Source organism: Protopterus annectens, chromosome 4.part0 (assembly GCF_019279795.1).
Source record: "Protopterus annectens isolate FY-2018-M chromosome 4.part0, PAN1.0, whole genome shotgun sequence".
Classification (NCBI taxonomy): Eukaryota; Metazoa; Chordata; order Ceratodontiformes; family Protopteridae; genus Protopterus; species Protopterus annectens.
Window position 1 is genome coordinate 1,029,682,777 of NC_056733.1, and position 15,163 is coordinate 1,029,697,939.

The window sequence follows — 15,163 nt, forward strand, 5'->3', positions numbered from 1 at the left end:
GAGGCCCAAGGAGGCACTGTGCTTGACATGTATGGGCAGTCTATTCCAGAGTATGGGGAGTCTCTGGGTCAGGAACCTATCCCTCCAGCATGTTTTGTTCATTGCAGAAGATCGCACCCCTTTAGCCTCTGTTAGACTATCCAAGTTTTTTTTCTCTGGTACTTTCCTTCTATGCCCTGCTCAGAAATCCATTTCCACCATAGGATATCATCATTATTTTGCAGTTCTTGAAGGAGCCCTCTTCTGAACCTGTTGCTAAGGCCAGTTTGAATTATCTGTCCTGGAAAACCTTATTGTTGGTGGTTGTAACTTCTACCAGAAGAATTTCTGAGCTACATGCACTTTCTTCCAAACCTCCTTATTTGTCTTTTCACAAAGGCAGAGTCTATTTGAGAACAAACCCATCCTTCCTATCAAAAGTGGCCTCTGAATTCTCTATCAATCAAGACATTAATCTGCCAGTATTTTTCCCAAATTTCTCCAACAAGGGTGAATATATCTTGCATCTTATAGGCTTATAGCTTCATAGGTGTTTACAAGGCTAACAACCACAAGGGCCTTTTAAGGCTAGCCATGCATCCCAAATCTCTGACAAGTTCTGATATCATTGATAATTGTAAGCAGGGAATTGGGAGATTAAACATTTACAAGCAGGGGCCTGGAAGATTAACCATTTACAGGCTGCCTATGTCCATTAGAAACATAGGTGCCAAACCAGAAATGGATTTCGTGTTCTCCATCCAGTTGTCCAGGTTACACTTGAATTGGGTTAGGGAGGAACTCTGCTTCACATGGATGGGGAGCCTGTTCCAGAGACAGGGTAGTCTCTGGAATACATACCTGTCTATCCAACAGGTCCTATTTATATCACAGGCAAGGTTTGAGTCTTTAGAACTGGTAATTCTGGTGATTTTTTTTGTGGATATGCAGGAGGTCCATCAGAGTAGTGTCTTGACAATGCCCTGTATGCCAGGCATAGATCTCCCCTCAACAGCCTGTAGTAGAACAAATTCAGGCATAGAGCCGTGAGGCGGTCTGCATATGACATGTTACTTGTGCCCTGTATTCTTTTAGCGGGCAACCTCTGTGGACATACCAATTGATGGATGTGCCTCGTTAGGTACATACCAAAGGGGCATTGTACTCAATGATAGGTCTGATGAATGCTGAATATAGTGGAACAGTGACATCCTTGGACCTAGATGCCATACCTTTGTTTGTAGGTTGTGCAAGATAGAATGGTTTGCTCACTATTGTAGACACATGATGGTCAAAGGCTAGATTACTGTCTGTGTGTACATCCAAGCCTCTGACTCCTGGATCAGCTCTTTGGGTTGTGTTGTCAGTATGGCAGCTACCAGGGCTGGATGACTTCCCGAAGGATAGTATTACATATTTCCTCGCACCCGCTGTTTGCCTGTGTCAGTCCTTCCTGGAGAACATGTGTGTCAATGGGGGATTCAATGACAGCTCCTAATTTGCAATCATCTACAAATTTAGTCAGCCATTGACATTGGCGTTGACATCAGAGAAGAAAATGCCAAAAAGGAGTGATCCTAGAACTGATCCCTGAGGGACTCTGCTTGTGACAGGACTCTTTGTAGAGGTGGACTCCTCATTTCTAACTTTCTGGGTCCTGTCTGTGACCCGGCTGGCTGTCCACTGTCCACTGGGTGGCATAAGGGTTTGTACCTAACCTCTTGAGTTTGTCTGCAATGCATGAGTGGAGTATTGTGTCAAATGCCTTGGTTAGGTCATGGTAGGCAGTATGAACCATTTGCCCTCATCTGTTGCTTTGGTGACCTTCTCAAAGAAGTCCACCAGGTTGAATAGGCATGACCTGCCCTTGATGAAACTAGATTGAGTTCGTTCCAATAGCTGGAGGTTTTCTATGTAATTGTTGATCATTTCCATAATAATTCTTTCCATGGCTTTGCATATAAGTCTATTGAGACTTATGAGCCTGTGGTTTCCAGGGTCTGTAGATGGTCCACCTTTGTGCAGAGGGATGACTGTTGCTGTTCTCTGTTCATGAGGCATGAAGCCTGTTTGCAAGCTACAGTTTAATAGCAATTCCAAAGGGCCTGATAGGTCATGTTCCATGCTATTTAGAAGGCATCCTGGGAGATTGTCTGGTCCCATTGATGCAGTGTTCTTGACCTTGGAGAGAGCATTAAGGACCTGTTTCCTAGTGATAGCAGGGGACATTATATTTGATGTTATTTCCTGAGGAAAGTTTGAGGTGAGAGAGGGGTAGAGTTGGAGCTGAATTTCTTGGCCAATAGGTTTATGTCATATCTTCTGGATCTGCAAAAGTGGCTGCATTAATAATGAGCTCTGCACACAATTGTGTATTGCCTTTGAGGTTGCTGACACAGCAAAAGAATGTCTTGTGGTTGTCCTTGGCCTGGGAGGCCAAACGTACCTCAGTTTGGCTTTGGTAGACTTCATTTGTCCTTAGAGTTGTTTGTTTAGTTTGAAGGTGCTTTTATCCTGCTGGGTGTTGCACCTCCTAATTTTTGCCATGATTTTCTTCCTTCTGTTGTACAGCCTACATGTTGTGATTCCCCCAGGGTGGCTTGTTTTTGAGTTAGTTCTGTAGTTCTTCCTGGTGGGTACAGTTGCCTCTATGCAGTTATTAACATGCTTGTATAGGATTTCTGTGAACAGTTCCGCATAGGCAGCAGTGTTCTCAAGGTTTATGGGGACTTGAAATTGTGCAAGGTTCTCACTTAATAGCAGGAGGTTAGCCTTAGAGTAATTCCTGAATATTCCATGGTTAGCTGAGGGGTCCAGGTTTTATTTTTACTTCAAAGGAAACCATTTTATGGTTTGACCCTACCAAAGAATACATTACACTGGGGGTGTGCAGCACCTCCTATATTAACAAGGACCAGATCTAGTAAGGTTGCACCCCTAGTTGGTGTATTAACAATCTGATCCAAGGAGTTTGTTTGAACAAAGTCCAGGAATCTCCATGCCTGTATGTTTGATGTACAGGATTCCCATTTAATAGTGGGGTAGTTTAAGTCACCCATGAATATGGTATTGGGCTGGATGTGAGTGTTTCCAATAAGTTTAAATCTGTGTTATGGGTTTCCTGGGTCATAGAGGGGGACTCATAGCTTGCAAGGAAGTGGTATAGGATTTTGCATATGGTGATTTGAAAGTGGAGAAGCTTAAGTGCATTGTCCTGTTTGACCAGTCATGAGGTATATTTAGTTTTGATATAAATTGAGACATCTTCACCTTTAGTCTCTGTCTGTGTAGTAGCTGGTCTAAATGCATAAAAGGCATTATAACCTTGCAATGCCAGTATGCTGTCTGTGGCTTTAAACCATGTCTCATTGACCGCACAGACATCAGCATTCTCTAGGGTGAAGAGAGCTTCTAGGATGTGGAGTTTTTGTTTAGACTCCTAGCAGTGGGCAATAACACATTTAAATTGTCTTGGTTTTGATTTGCTATGTCGGAAATACTTTCAGTTTGACATTGGCTAAAAGAAGCACTATGGTGAGGACAGTGTTTTAGCTAATATTTGAAATCCTAGAGGGGAGAGGTGCAGACCTTCCCTGGCAAAGCAGCGTCATCTGTTGACCATCTCCTTCCATGCTGACAAATATTTCACCCCTTGAGAATGACACCAGAAACTAAGCCAATTATTAAAGTCAGTCATCTTCTGTTCATATTGTGGCATCATCCTTGGAGCAGATAAAATGCTGCTCAGTGCTAGGCTTATATCAGCTTAGGACACACATGTCAAGAGCTCCATAATGTCTTTGTTCATATAGTCTGGGAGGGAGGTATGTCTCAAGTCATTTACATGCATGTGGACTATGACTGAATCATACTGGTACTTGTGGTTCAATGACCTGAGTGTGTGCATAGTGTGGCAGATCCTGGCCCCTGATAAGGAACTGACCGTGACTTTCTCCTTACTCAGCCTGGTGAGAGGGACATCAGTGTGTCTCACAATGGAGTCTCAAATGACCAGTATGTTTGAGTGTGTGGTGGCTTACAAGTAGAGGCTACATGAGATGTGGATGTATGCGTCGATGTGGGTGTTGTTTTGAAGGAGCGCATTTGGCGCTGCTGAGTGTATTTGTTATGTGTGGGTCTTTGGGGTTTAGGAAGATTATGTTTAAGTGCCTCAGTGTATGTAGGTCTGTGTGTCTGCTTTGAACTGTGTGTGATGGATGCAGCGTGTGTACTGCTGGCAACCTGATTGATATTAGGAGTGCTTTTATGTGAGAGCTTTACCTCCAGTGACATTATGTTAATTCATCTGTCACATACCATATCAGTTTCTTTGAGAATTAACTAGTTGTCATTAAAGATGAGGCAGTTTTTTCATTGCTTCAGGATGCTCATATCCACCAAGCTGGTAGCAGAGATAGTGGGAAAGTTCATATCCATGGCAACAGACCTCTTTTTATTGATTAGACAGTTGAAGTAAGAATATAAAGTAATGTCAGGAATATCCTGGTTGCAACTCTGGGGGCGGTGCTTGTCACTGCAAACTAGTTGTCCTGTGTGCAACTAGGTATTGGTAAAATTTCAATGGTGTTTTTACAGGAAAAATGTCAACTCAAGATGTCTGCATTAGTACAGGGTACTGCCAAACACTTGAGGGGAAACTAATATATAGACCCTGATGATTTACGGATGATGTATTTAGGTAGATATTCTGATGTTATGTTAGACAGTAGAAAATCAAGCAGTACTTACTAAAAAGAAAGAATTAGCTTGTCAAGAATGAAGAAAAGAGAAGTGTCACCTGAGTGGCTACTGCCGGGCTGCTACTACTGCTGGTCTCACCACAGCTTCATACTGCTGGGATAGAATGCTCCCTTGCTTCTTCTCTTGCCAGAATCAAAACAGTAGCACCAATCCAATGATGAGAAGCAGGCCACAATCTGTTTGGTGATCTGGTGATCCATTCTTGTCCCGGATGATGCAAAGGTCTGTAGGCTTGCTGTAGCCTTTTCCTGGTAGATACCTTGAATAGCAACCAAACCAATCAGGAATGTCAAACACAGACACTCACTCTCCAATCAGAAACAGTCAGGAATCAATGCACTCTGCTCCTTCTCTCACTAGGAGCGCAATATAACCACAAATTCCAAGCTGGCACTTATGAAGCAGTTATTAGGCTTTCTGGTGATCAGCAGTCTCCAGAAAATAATATCCCTATGCTCCTTCTCTCACCAGGAGCAAAACAGAAGTACTAATCTCAAGATGACTAAAAAAACAGCTAAATTGGATAGGCTGAAAATGACTGGCAAGGGCAACTATCCTAGTACTTACCTATTAACCTGTGAACCTTATGTGTGCTTATTTCCACTGTCTGTATCCTCCTGTAGACTTATGCTCTTTTCCTGTTGACACTTTATTTTGTTAACATCACTTACAGATTATTTGTTTGGAATCTGTGTCACCCACATACATTGTTCAGCCTCAAAATGAGCTTCCCATATGTCATACTGGGGCTTTCCCTTTTAGCAATTTGAAAAAAAAAATTCCTACGTAAATATAGCACTTGCATTTTTAGCCTAATTTGGAAGTTATACTTTCCCCCAGAGTATTGTGCTCTTGTCAGTCTCACTGCAGTAGTGATGGCATCACTAAGCATTGTCCCCTCTCTACACTGTGTTTTGGTCCCTCCCATCCCATTGACTTAATAGGATCAGGCACATATTCTGATAATACTGAAGATAATCTCAATTAGTTTGCTACCTGACTTCTACACTTTCCACTCTTGTTTCCCCCATTTTTTTATTCCTTCTACTTTTAGCTTGAATGAACTATAATAACCCCCCCCCCCCCCCCGGGATGTACAACATTCAAGTGTTATTCTGAGCAGTTTGGCATGGACCACACAGCACTGAATTTGAATTTAGCTGGAGTTGTGGATTGGGGAGCACATCATCCCTGGATGAGAACACAGTTCCACCAAAACCAGTATCCATTTCTGTCTATCAAATCTGCTTACTATTTGGTCTGTGTCATTTATTATCTAATAATAGGTTTAGTCCAATACTTTGTATTTAGTGAGCTTGTTACACGTGGAACGGTTCAGGATTTAAATGAACACATATCCCGTGAGCATGTTTTTATAGATATGCTTCCCACAAAACTCTTACACAGTTACTGTAGAAAATTGGAGAACATGAATTTAAACTGTACTGGAATAAAATTAAAGTCTCCATAAAAACATCAGCTTCATAAACCCCAGAAGTTCCATGATTAGTGATAATCAAATAATCATTGCAGCAACACTACAAGATCTATAGTCTTGTTAGCTCAGAACAAACATTTCTATTGCATGAAGGGTCATACTTTTAAATTGTGGAAGATAGTCCCATTAGATTGTTTCCAGTGTCAAATTTAGCAGTTGATGTTATTATCTCAATGCAGATGCTTTACTTGTCAGATTTTTAGGATATGGACCTTTTCCTTACAAAGATCCCTTCTTATATTTACTTGTTCCATTAGTGCTACATACTTTTTAAATAAAGGAAATAGGCCCATTAAAGACTTCCTCTCTTCTCAAGTCACAGCATTGACTATAGATTCTTGTGACTTATTAAGGCCAAAGAGAAAGTTTTTCCCAATGGCTGCCATATCTTCTTTGAGACTGGAGAAAGATTTGGGGCCCCAGAAAAGAATATTTTCAGCATTGCAGCTCTTTTTTTCCTTGTTGCTGCGTAAAAATCTTGACCAATAAAAATCCTGGCTTCTGTATAGGTCAGTGTCTTAGCAGGCTTCTAGACTGTCTCTAAAATCTTCTTTAAGTGAAAAGATATTGAACCTGACTAAAACTGGGTGGGGAAGTCATGAAGCACCCCCTGTTTTATCCCATAATATCCTGTGGGCTTTATCAGTGTGATTTCTTGCTAAGGGATTTCTGTACAACTCGCTAACTGCTTCTGTATATAGCTTTTGCAGTCTATTCCTTCCATCTTCTCATGAACACCATTAATCCTGATTTTTTTTTTTTTGTCACAGGCGGTCTTCTTGGTTGATGAGCGCTGCTTCTAAATAATCCACCTTTGCATCAGATGCAGCAACTTTCACTTTTTGTTTAAGAGTCACTGAACAGCATCAGAATGCTCATTTCCTGCCTGTGTCATATCCACCATTATCTGATTATTGTGATTAATATAATTGCCAAGCTTGGTGCTTGTTTTTTTTTTAATTTCTAAAAGAAATCCCAAATGGTAATTTCTTCATGTTTGCTTTGTGCATCCACATGGTTAGCCCTCTTGTTTTGCATTCCTTAAATGTCGTCTGCCATCAGATATGTATTTTTTTTCTACTTTTCTTCTTTTTGACATAGAAAGACTGCATTTATTTTTCTATATCTCTATTGCTGGCAAAGTTTTATTCTGAATTTTTACTGGCAGAATTTAATATTACTAGAACCCATCATGCAGAGAGCTGTAGAGATTCTGCCTCACACTGTCCTCACCATACTGGACGTCCCATTACTCAGTAATTTGTGTATGCTATATACATTTGCCTACCACAAGTGCAGTCAACTCCCTGTGGCAGCATAAACCTTGAAGAAATAAAGAAGACACATGCCATTACTGATCTTGTATGTGAATCATGTTTCACGTATATCTTTACCTTCATTAACATGAGATCAGCAATAGCCTTCTAAGGAAAGGAAAAAGCAACAGAAGAAATAGTCAGTCCAGCACAACCGAAGTGGAGAATAGATCCAAATATTATGATTTACCATTCCATTCAAAGATCAACTGTTTTGATTAATGTATTGCAGAGCTGCACTTAAGGTGTGATTTGATATATATATTGTAGAACACAGTGGTTAACAAAAGCAGCTCAGATGATTCTTCTTGTGATTGCTAACAACTTTGATTCACCTGTTATATTTTCCCGTCAGAGTTACACAATGGACTTGATTCCTTTTAACCATGAAAGGGAGCAAGAGTGCTATAATAGGTAATATGCTAACTACTATCTCTTATGCTGTAGATGTGGCATTGTTTCACAGGTAATATGCTAACTGCCATCTCTTATGCTCTAACTGTGGCATTGTTTCACAGGTAATATGTTAACTGCCATCTCTTATGCTCTAGCTGTGGCATTGTTCCACAGGTAATATGCTAACTACCATCTCTTATGCTCTAGCTGTGGCATTGTTTCACAGATAATATGCTAACTACCATCGTTTATGCTCTGGGTGTGGCATTGTTTCACAGAGAATATGCTAACTACCATCTCTTATGCTGCAGCTGTGACATTGTTTCACAAGTAATATGCTAACTACCATCTCTTATGCTGTAGCTGTGGCATTGTTTCACAGGTAATATGCTAACTACCATCTCTTATGCTCTAACTGTGCCATTGTTTCACAGGTAATATGCTAACTACCATCACTTATACTGTAGGTGTGGCATTGTTTCACATGTAATATCCTAACTACCATCACTTATGCTCTGGGTGTGGCATTGTTTCACAGGTAATATGCTAACTACCATCTCTTATGCTGTAGCTGTGGCATTGTTTCACAAGTAATATGCTAACTACCATCTCTTATGTTCTAGCTGTGGCATTGTTCCACAGGTAATATGCTAACTGCCATCTCTTATGCTCTAGCTGTGCCATTGTTTCACAGATAATATGCTAACTACCGTTGCTTATGCTCTGGGTGTGGCATTGTTTCACAGGTAATATGCTAACTACCATCTCTTATGCTCTAGTTGCAGCATTGTTTCGCAGGTAATATGCTAACTACCATTTCTTATGCTCTAGCTGTGGCATTGTTTCACTGGTAATATGCTAACTACCATCATTTATGCTGTAGCTGTGGCATTGTTTCACATGTAATATGCTAACTACCATCTCATATGTTCTAGCTGTGGCATTGTTTCACAGGTAATATGCTAACTACCATCTTTTATGCCCTAGCTGTGGCATTGTTTCACAGGTAATATGCTAACTACCATCTCTTATGCTCTAGCTGTGGCATTGTTTCACAGGTAATATGCTAACTACCATCTCTTATGCTGTAGCTGTGGCATTGTTTCACAGGTAATATGCAAACTACCATCTCTTATGCTCTAGTTGCGGCATTGTTTCACAGGTAATATAGTAACTACCATCTCTAATGCTCTAGCTGTGGCATTGTTTCACAGGTAATATGCTAACTACCATCTTTTATGCCCTAGCTGTGGCATTGTTTCACAGGTAATATGCTAACTACCATCTCGTATGCTCTAGCTGTGGCATTGTTTCACAGGTAATATGCTAACTACCATCTCTTATGCTCTAGCTGTGGCATTGTTTCACAGGTAATATGCTAACTACCATCGCTTATGCTCTAGCTGTGGCATTGTTTCACTGGTAATATGCTAACTACCATCATTTATGCTGTAGCTGTGGCATTGTTTCACATGTAATATGCTAACTACCATCTCATATGTTCTAGCTGTGGCATTGTTTCACAGGTAATATGCTAACTACCATCTTTTATGCCCTAGCTGTGGCATTGTTTCACAGGTAATATGCTAACTACCATCTCTTATGCTCTAGCTGTGGCATTGTTTCACAGGTAATATGCTAACTACCATCTCTTATGCTGTAGCTGTGGCATTGTTTCACAGGTAATATGCAAACTACCATCTCTTATGCTCTAGTTGCGGCATTGTTTCACAGGTAATATAGTAACTACCATCTCTAATGCTCTAGCTGTGGCATTGTTTCACAGGTAATATGCTAACTACCATCTTTTATGCCCTAGCTGTGGCATTGTTTCACAGGTAATATGCTAACTACCATCTCGTATGCTCTAGCTGTGGCATTGTTTCACAGGTAATATGCTAACTACCATCTCTTATGCTCTAGCTGTGGCATTGTTTCACAGGTAATATGCTAACTACCATCGCTTATGCTCTAGCTGTGGCATTGTTTCACTGGTAATATGCTAACTGCCATCTCTTATGCTCTAGCTGTGGCATTGTTTCACAGATAATATGCTAACTACCATCGCTTATGCTCTAGGTGTGGCATTGTTTTGCAGATAATAAGCTAACTACCATCTCTTATGCTCTAGCTGTGGCATTTTTTCACAGGTAATATGCTAACTACCATCTCTTATGCTGTAACTGTGGCATTGTTTCACAGATAATATGCTAACTACCATCGCTTATGCTCTAAGTGTGACATTGTTTCACAGGTAATATGCTAACTACCATCTCTTATGCTCTAGGTATGGCATTGTTTCACAGGTAATATGCTAACTACCACCTCTTATGCTCTCCCTGTGGCATTGTTTCACATGTAATATGCTAACTACCATTTCTTATGCTTTAGCTGTGGCATTGTTTCACAGGTAATATGCTAACTACCATCTCTTATGCTCTAGCTGTGGCGTTGTTTCACAAGTAATATGCTAACTACCATCTCTTATGCTCTAACTGTGGCATTGTTTCACATTAGCAGGCATTGTATGCTGCGCATAATGTTAATTGACTTTGGTGAGATATGTCTTTTCCAACAGTGTGACATTGCATTGTAGATAGTTAGAGACTAAATCCCTAAATCTGTTTTGCTTTGCAGACCTCTGGTAATAGATAGTTCAAGTTTATCTGTGATTTTTGTTTAAAAATTTTAAAATGAATAAAAGCATTTTCTTATGTTATAGTCTGAGAGCAATTTATGGAAAAGATGACCTCCAGAATGCAGTACATGGTAGTGATTGCATTATTACAGCGGAGCGAGAGATTCAGTTTATGTTTCCACATAGTAAGTATTTCTCTGTTTCCTTAAAGTAACACTTGAGCAACAGTAGTGCATTTTACCACATTGAAGCATGTGTAATATTTTGAAAAGTATAAAAATTGTATGCATTATTTGTATGAGGGCTCTGTATCTGAAGACAGACTGCTCAGATACCAGTACAAAAACCTGAATCCAAAAACAAATATAGAAACAAAATCTGATCCACAAAGTAAAACTAACACATGGGTCAAAGACCCTCCAACTCTACTTTTTCATTCTTATTGTTGGGTTATCATGAAAATAGCCTTTAGAATAACTGGGAGGTTTATGAGTCAAAACTTTGCAAGCTATAATTGTTGAATATTGGGGGTGGAGGGTGAATAACATAGTGGATGGCTGCTTAGCCTTAATTTTTTTTCAGGATAGTTAGTAATCAGAATATTGAGACAGTGCACGTTGTATCTTCTGTTTTAAGATGACACTGCATGTCCTGTAGTGTGGTATTGTTTAGGGACTTGGTACCTTTTGCAGAACAGGATAGTAGACCAAAGCATAGAGCATGTTATTCAAGTCTTTATTTCAGAAGTTGAAATGCCGTTGATCATATGCAGTCGTGTTGCTTTGCATAATGCTATGTTGCAACAAGCTGCCTCTCAGAATATTAATGATTGTTGCAGCTGGTCTATTGGAAGTATTTTAGGACTCCAGAATTTATAAATCAGTCTATATTATTCTATTCTCTGAAGAGTTTCAACACCAGGAATGTAGCTTTTTCAGAGTCCATCTTTCCACACTTGGTGCACTTACCTAATGATTGTTATCATTCTAATAGGAGATCTTTAGATGTCATAAGGATCATTGCTGCAAAGAGAAAAATCAGATTAATAACAGTAAAGCTAAAACAGAATATTCCAGAGCTGCCTAGGAAACACTTATTTATTTATCGTCATTTGTTTGGCACATATATTAAACAGCCACATATATTTTGGGAAGGAGTTAAAGATCTAGCCACAGCTAATATTCTCTAAATGTAGTCCCTGCAAATCTATCAGCCTTCTCAGATTACTTGACATTAGTCAAAACGTAAAGTGTCCTCCCAGTTTAACAACTACATTCTTTAATGGGCTTATTATCATCCCTTAATCAGTACTGTTCTGAACTGCTTCAGAACAGTTACCCAAAAAAGGAGTAAAAAAAGTTTCTGGGCAAAATTCAGCCTACCTGTAATCCAAGCTATCAATTAATTCACTCTCTTATCTATAAACTAGGAAATCATAGCCTTAATCTTTAGCTCATATTTTCAATCCCTCACTCACATCTAAAGTAGTTCCTATTTAATTTAAATAAACAGCTGTTAATCCCATAACAAAACTATGCCCCATCTCAGCTTGTGATTCTAGCACTATAATTAATTTGAACCCAGTTGGGAAAATCCTTGAAAAATGAATTTACTCTCATATATTGCACGTCATCCACAAGTATGATATGCTCTGTGGATTTTAAAAGGACTTTTCAGTCAAGCATGTATTTCAAGAACTGCAGAACATGTTGCTTTTCCTTACAGAAGTCTTCTCCTGGTTTGCTGACTCCTTAAAAAAAGATCCTTTGTAGTTTCCACCAGTCACTTTGAAAATCCAGTGACATCTTTTCTAAAGGTGCCCCATTAAGTACTTTTCCAGGGATCTACCTAATCTAAACTGTCTGCCTTATGCTGATGTTATTTTTTTTTTGAGAAGAGCAGGTAAATATACCTGTGAAATTAATAACTTTCTTCAGAAAGATCTAGTTATTCTTTGCAAACTGTCCAGATAGCATACCTTTAATGCCAGGAAAACCACAGTCATGATGTTTGGCACACTACAAAGAATGGCCAAATGCATTCCACTCTTCCTAAAACACCTTGATGGACTACAATTTTCTGTTGTAATACAGCAAAAATATATTAATATTATATTATATCAGAGTCTTTCCTTTACCTCTAATATTGACAAATAAACACACAAACAAAGATGTGTCTGGAGCGTTTCTCCCCGGGCCTCCACTGAAAATTCACTTTGTTCCAAGTCGGACTTTCCCGGTAAACAAATGATAAATGAATAAATAAAATTCAGGGTATAATGCACAGCCAAACGTAGTCTACAGAATTTCTCACTGCCTTACTACTAATGCAAGACATGCTATACCTATTAATGTTTTGTTACCCATACATCAGTATGCAGTATTGGTCTTTGCCTTCATATGAGCTTAGATCTCCACTATTCTGCAAAAAGCAGAGAATAAAACTATAAGCTTAGCCCCAAGATCCATAGAAAGGGGAGTAGCCCTTGAATGACTCTGGGCTGAGCATGGGAAGGAACAAGAGAGTATGCCGTAACATAAAAAACCTCTCCTCATAGAAACAGTTGGCAGTGAGACCCTCTACCCCTCACACAGGACACCTTTAAGTTTCTTGCTGGCCCACCCCCAAAAAATTTGTTTTAGTCTGGGAAATGAAAGATAGGGCTAGTAGACCCAGAAATGTCCAGGTGCACTGGGTTAGAAGACAAGAACATATGAAACAAGGGGGTAACAAAAAACTATACATTACAAATCAGGAGTAGCCTGTATTCTTCGAGAGACCAATCCAGCATTATACTGTATAGATCCCCCTTTTCACAGTCAATTACTGAAGATTGTCCCAGGTATGTGGAACAGACTACCTGATAATGTTATAAGCACCAATAAAATAGCATCATTCAAAAAATTGCTAAAAAAAACTTTATGAACCTGTACTCAATGGCTTCAGCAAACCTAGTTAATTATATGTACTTTACTTGTACAGTTGTTTGCAGTCATATGTGCAACATAGCCTTTTCTGCTGATAACACTCTTTTTCATAATGACTACTTTGATAGCTTTCGACACTCTGCATTTGTGTTTACAGTCTTATGTGCATCATAACCTGTCTGTTGGTGACAAACTTTGTAATGATGTCTATGCTGTATTAACTTTGTTTTGCATATCATGTTTGTTGACAATACTGTGATACCTTTCATTTTGCTCATATGTCTGTTTCTTTTATCTGCTTATATATTTATTGCCAGTTGTCATAATATACTTATTTCCTGTTATTTCACTCTTGCATGTTATCTTGCTTTCTTGTCTTGATTTGAAAATTGTATAGATTTCTTTACCTGTATAGCCCAAGAACTTCATACCCAAAAAGGGTCTTCTGACCATTGCAGCCACTTAACGAAAATAAAATTAATAAATGATTCATAATATTCTGCCAAAGGTGGATATTGTTCTTGACAAGATTCTTTGCTGTTTAGATGTACCCCATAACATGACTGCAGTGTTGAATACTGAATGCTGTAATTAAGTCAAAATGTGCTTCAACAAAGTATTAGTTTAAGGGTGTGCACACTTATGCAACCAGCTTATTGCATGCTTTTTATTTTTTATATTTTTTCCCTAACAGATTTGTTTGTTTTTCAATTGAATTGTACAGGTTATAGGTCACATTAAAGTTGGGAAAAGTTTTGAAATGATTTATTGTGGTCTCATTTTTTTATATCACAAAAACCTGGCATTTTAACAGGGGTGTGTAAACTTTTTATATCCACTGTATATAATATAAATCACAAGGGCACCTAAGGACATAAATAATGCCCTCCATAGCACAGGAATATCTTCCTGATGGGCAAAATTTAATACCATTTATTTTTTCAAAAGAACTTACTACATTCCCACAAACACTACAGCTCTTACAAGGAAAGGTACCCAAAAGTAAAGGATCCCTAATAACTACGTCATCGGGGGAACAAATCAACTAGATACTATAAAATCTTTTAGATTTCTACCATGTCGATATGAGATAGGATAACCATTTAAAATGTGAACAAAATCACTATCCCTTAACAAAAACTTTTCAACAGTCCTTTAATATTTCACTTATTTTATCACTAAGAATATTATATTTGGAGACAAAATACACTTTATCATTTGACTTTTTCTTATTATACATTTGCCATTTATACCTCCTGGAGTGTACATATTTATTCCTTTGAGAAATTACTTTTTGCAAAGCCTTATTGACTAATTGTTGATCACATTCGCTACTAATGAATATATCAAAAGTCTGATTGGATTCTTCCAAAAAGTCTGTCCAATTATTGCAAATTCTATAAAGATGTAAAAACTACTCTGAGGGTAAAGATTCTCTAAGAGGGCGGGGATGAAAACTGCCCCTATGTAAGTACTGATTACCATCTACAAATTTTCTATAAACTGTAGTTCGTATTCCGCCATTAACTAACCCTTTTAGAAGTTTGCCTTTTGTGTAAACAAGATTGAAATTGTACTTCTGCAATTTGAGCATCATGCATTGCAATCAAGCTGGAGCTGTATGCATAGGCTTTCTCAAAATAGTAAC

General features: G+C 38.8%; 1 protein-coding gene across 2 annotated transcripts in view; it reads left to right on the forward strand.

The window, feature by feature from the left end:
- Positions 1 to 15,163, forward strand: part of NME5 (NME/NM23 family member 5) — a 314,300-nt gene that overhangs the window by 261,912 nt on the left and 37,225 nt on the right. For both annotated transcript variants that reach the window (XM_044068973.1, XM_044068972.1), the window contains exon 4: positions 10,673 to 10,773. In XM_044068973.1, coding sequence (XP_043924908.1) covers positions 10,673 to 10,773 — 101 coding nt within the window. The remainder of the gene's footprint in view (positions 1 to 10,672; positions 10,774 to 15,163) is intronic.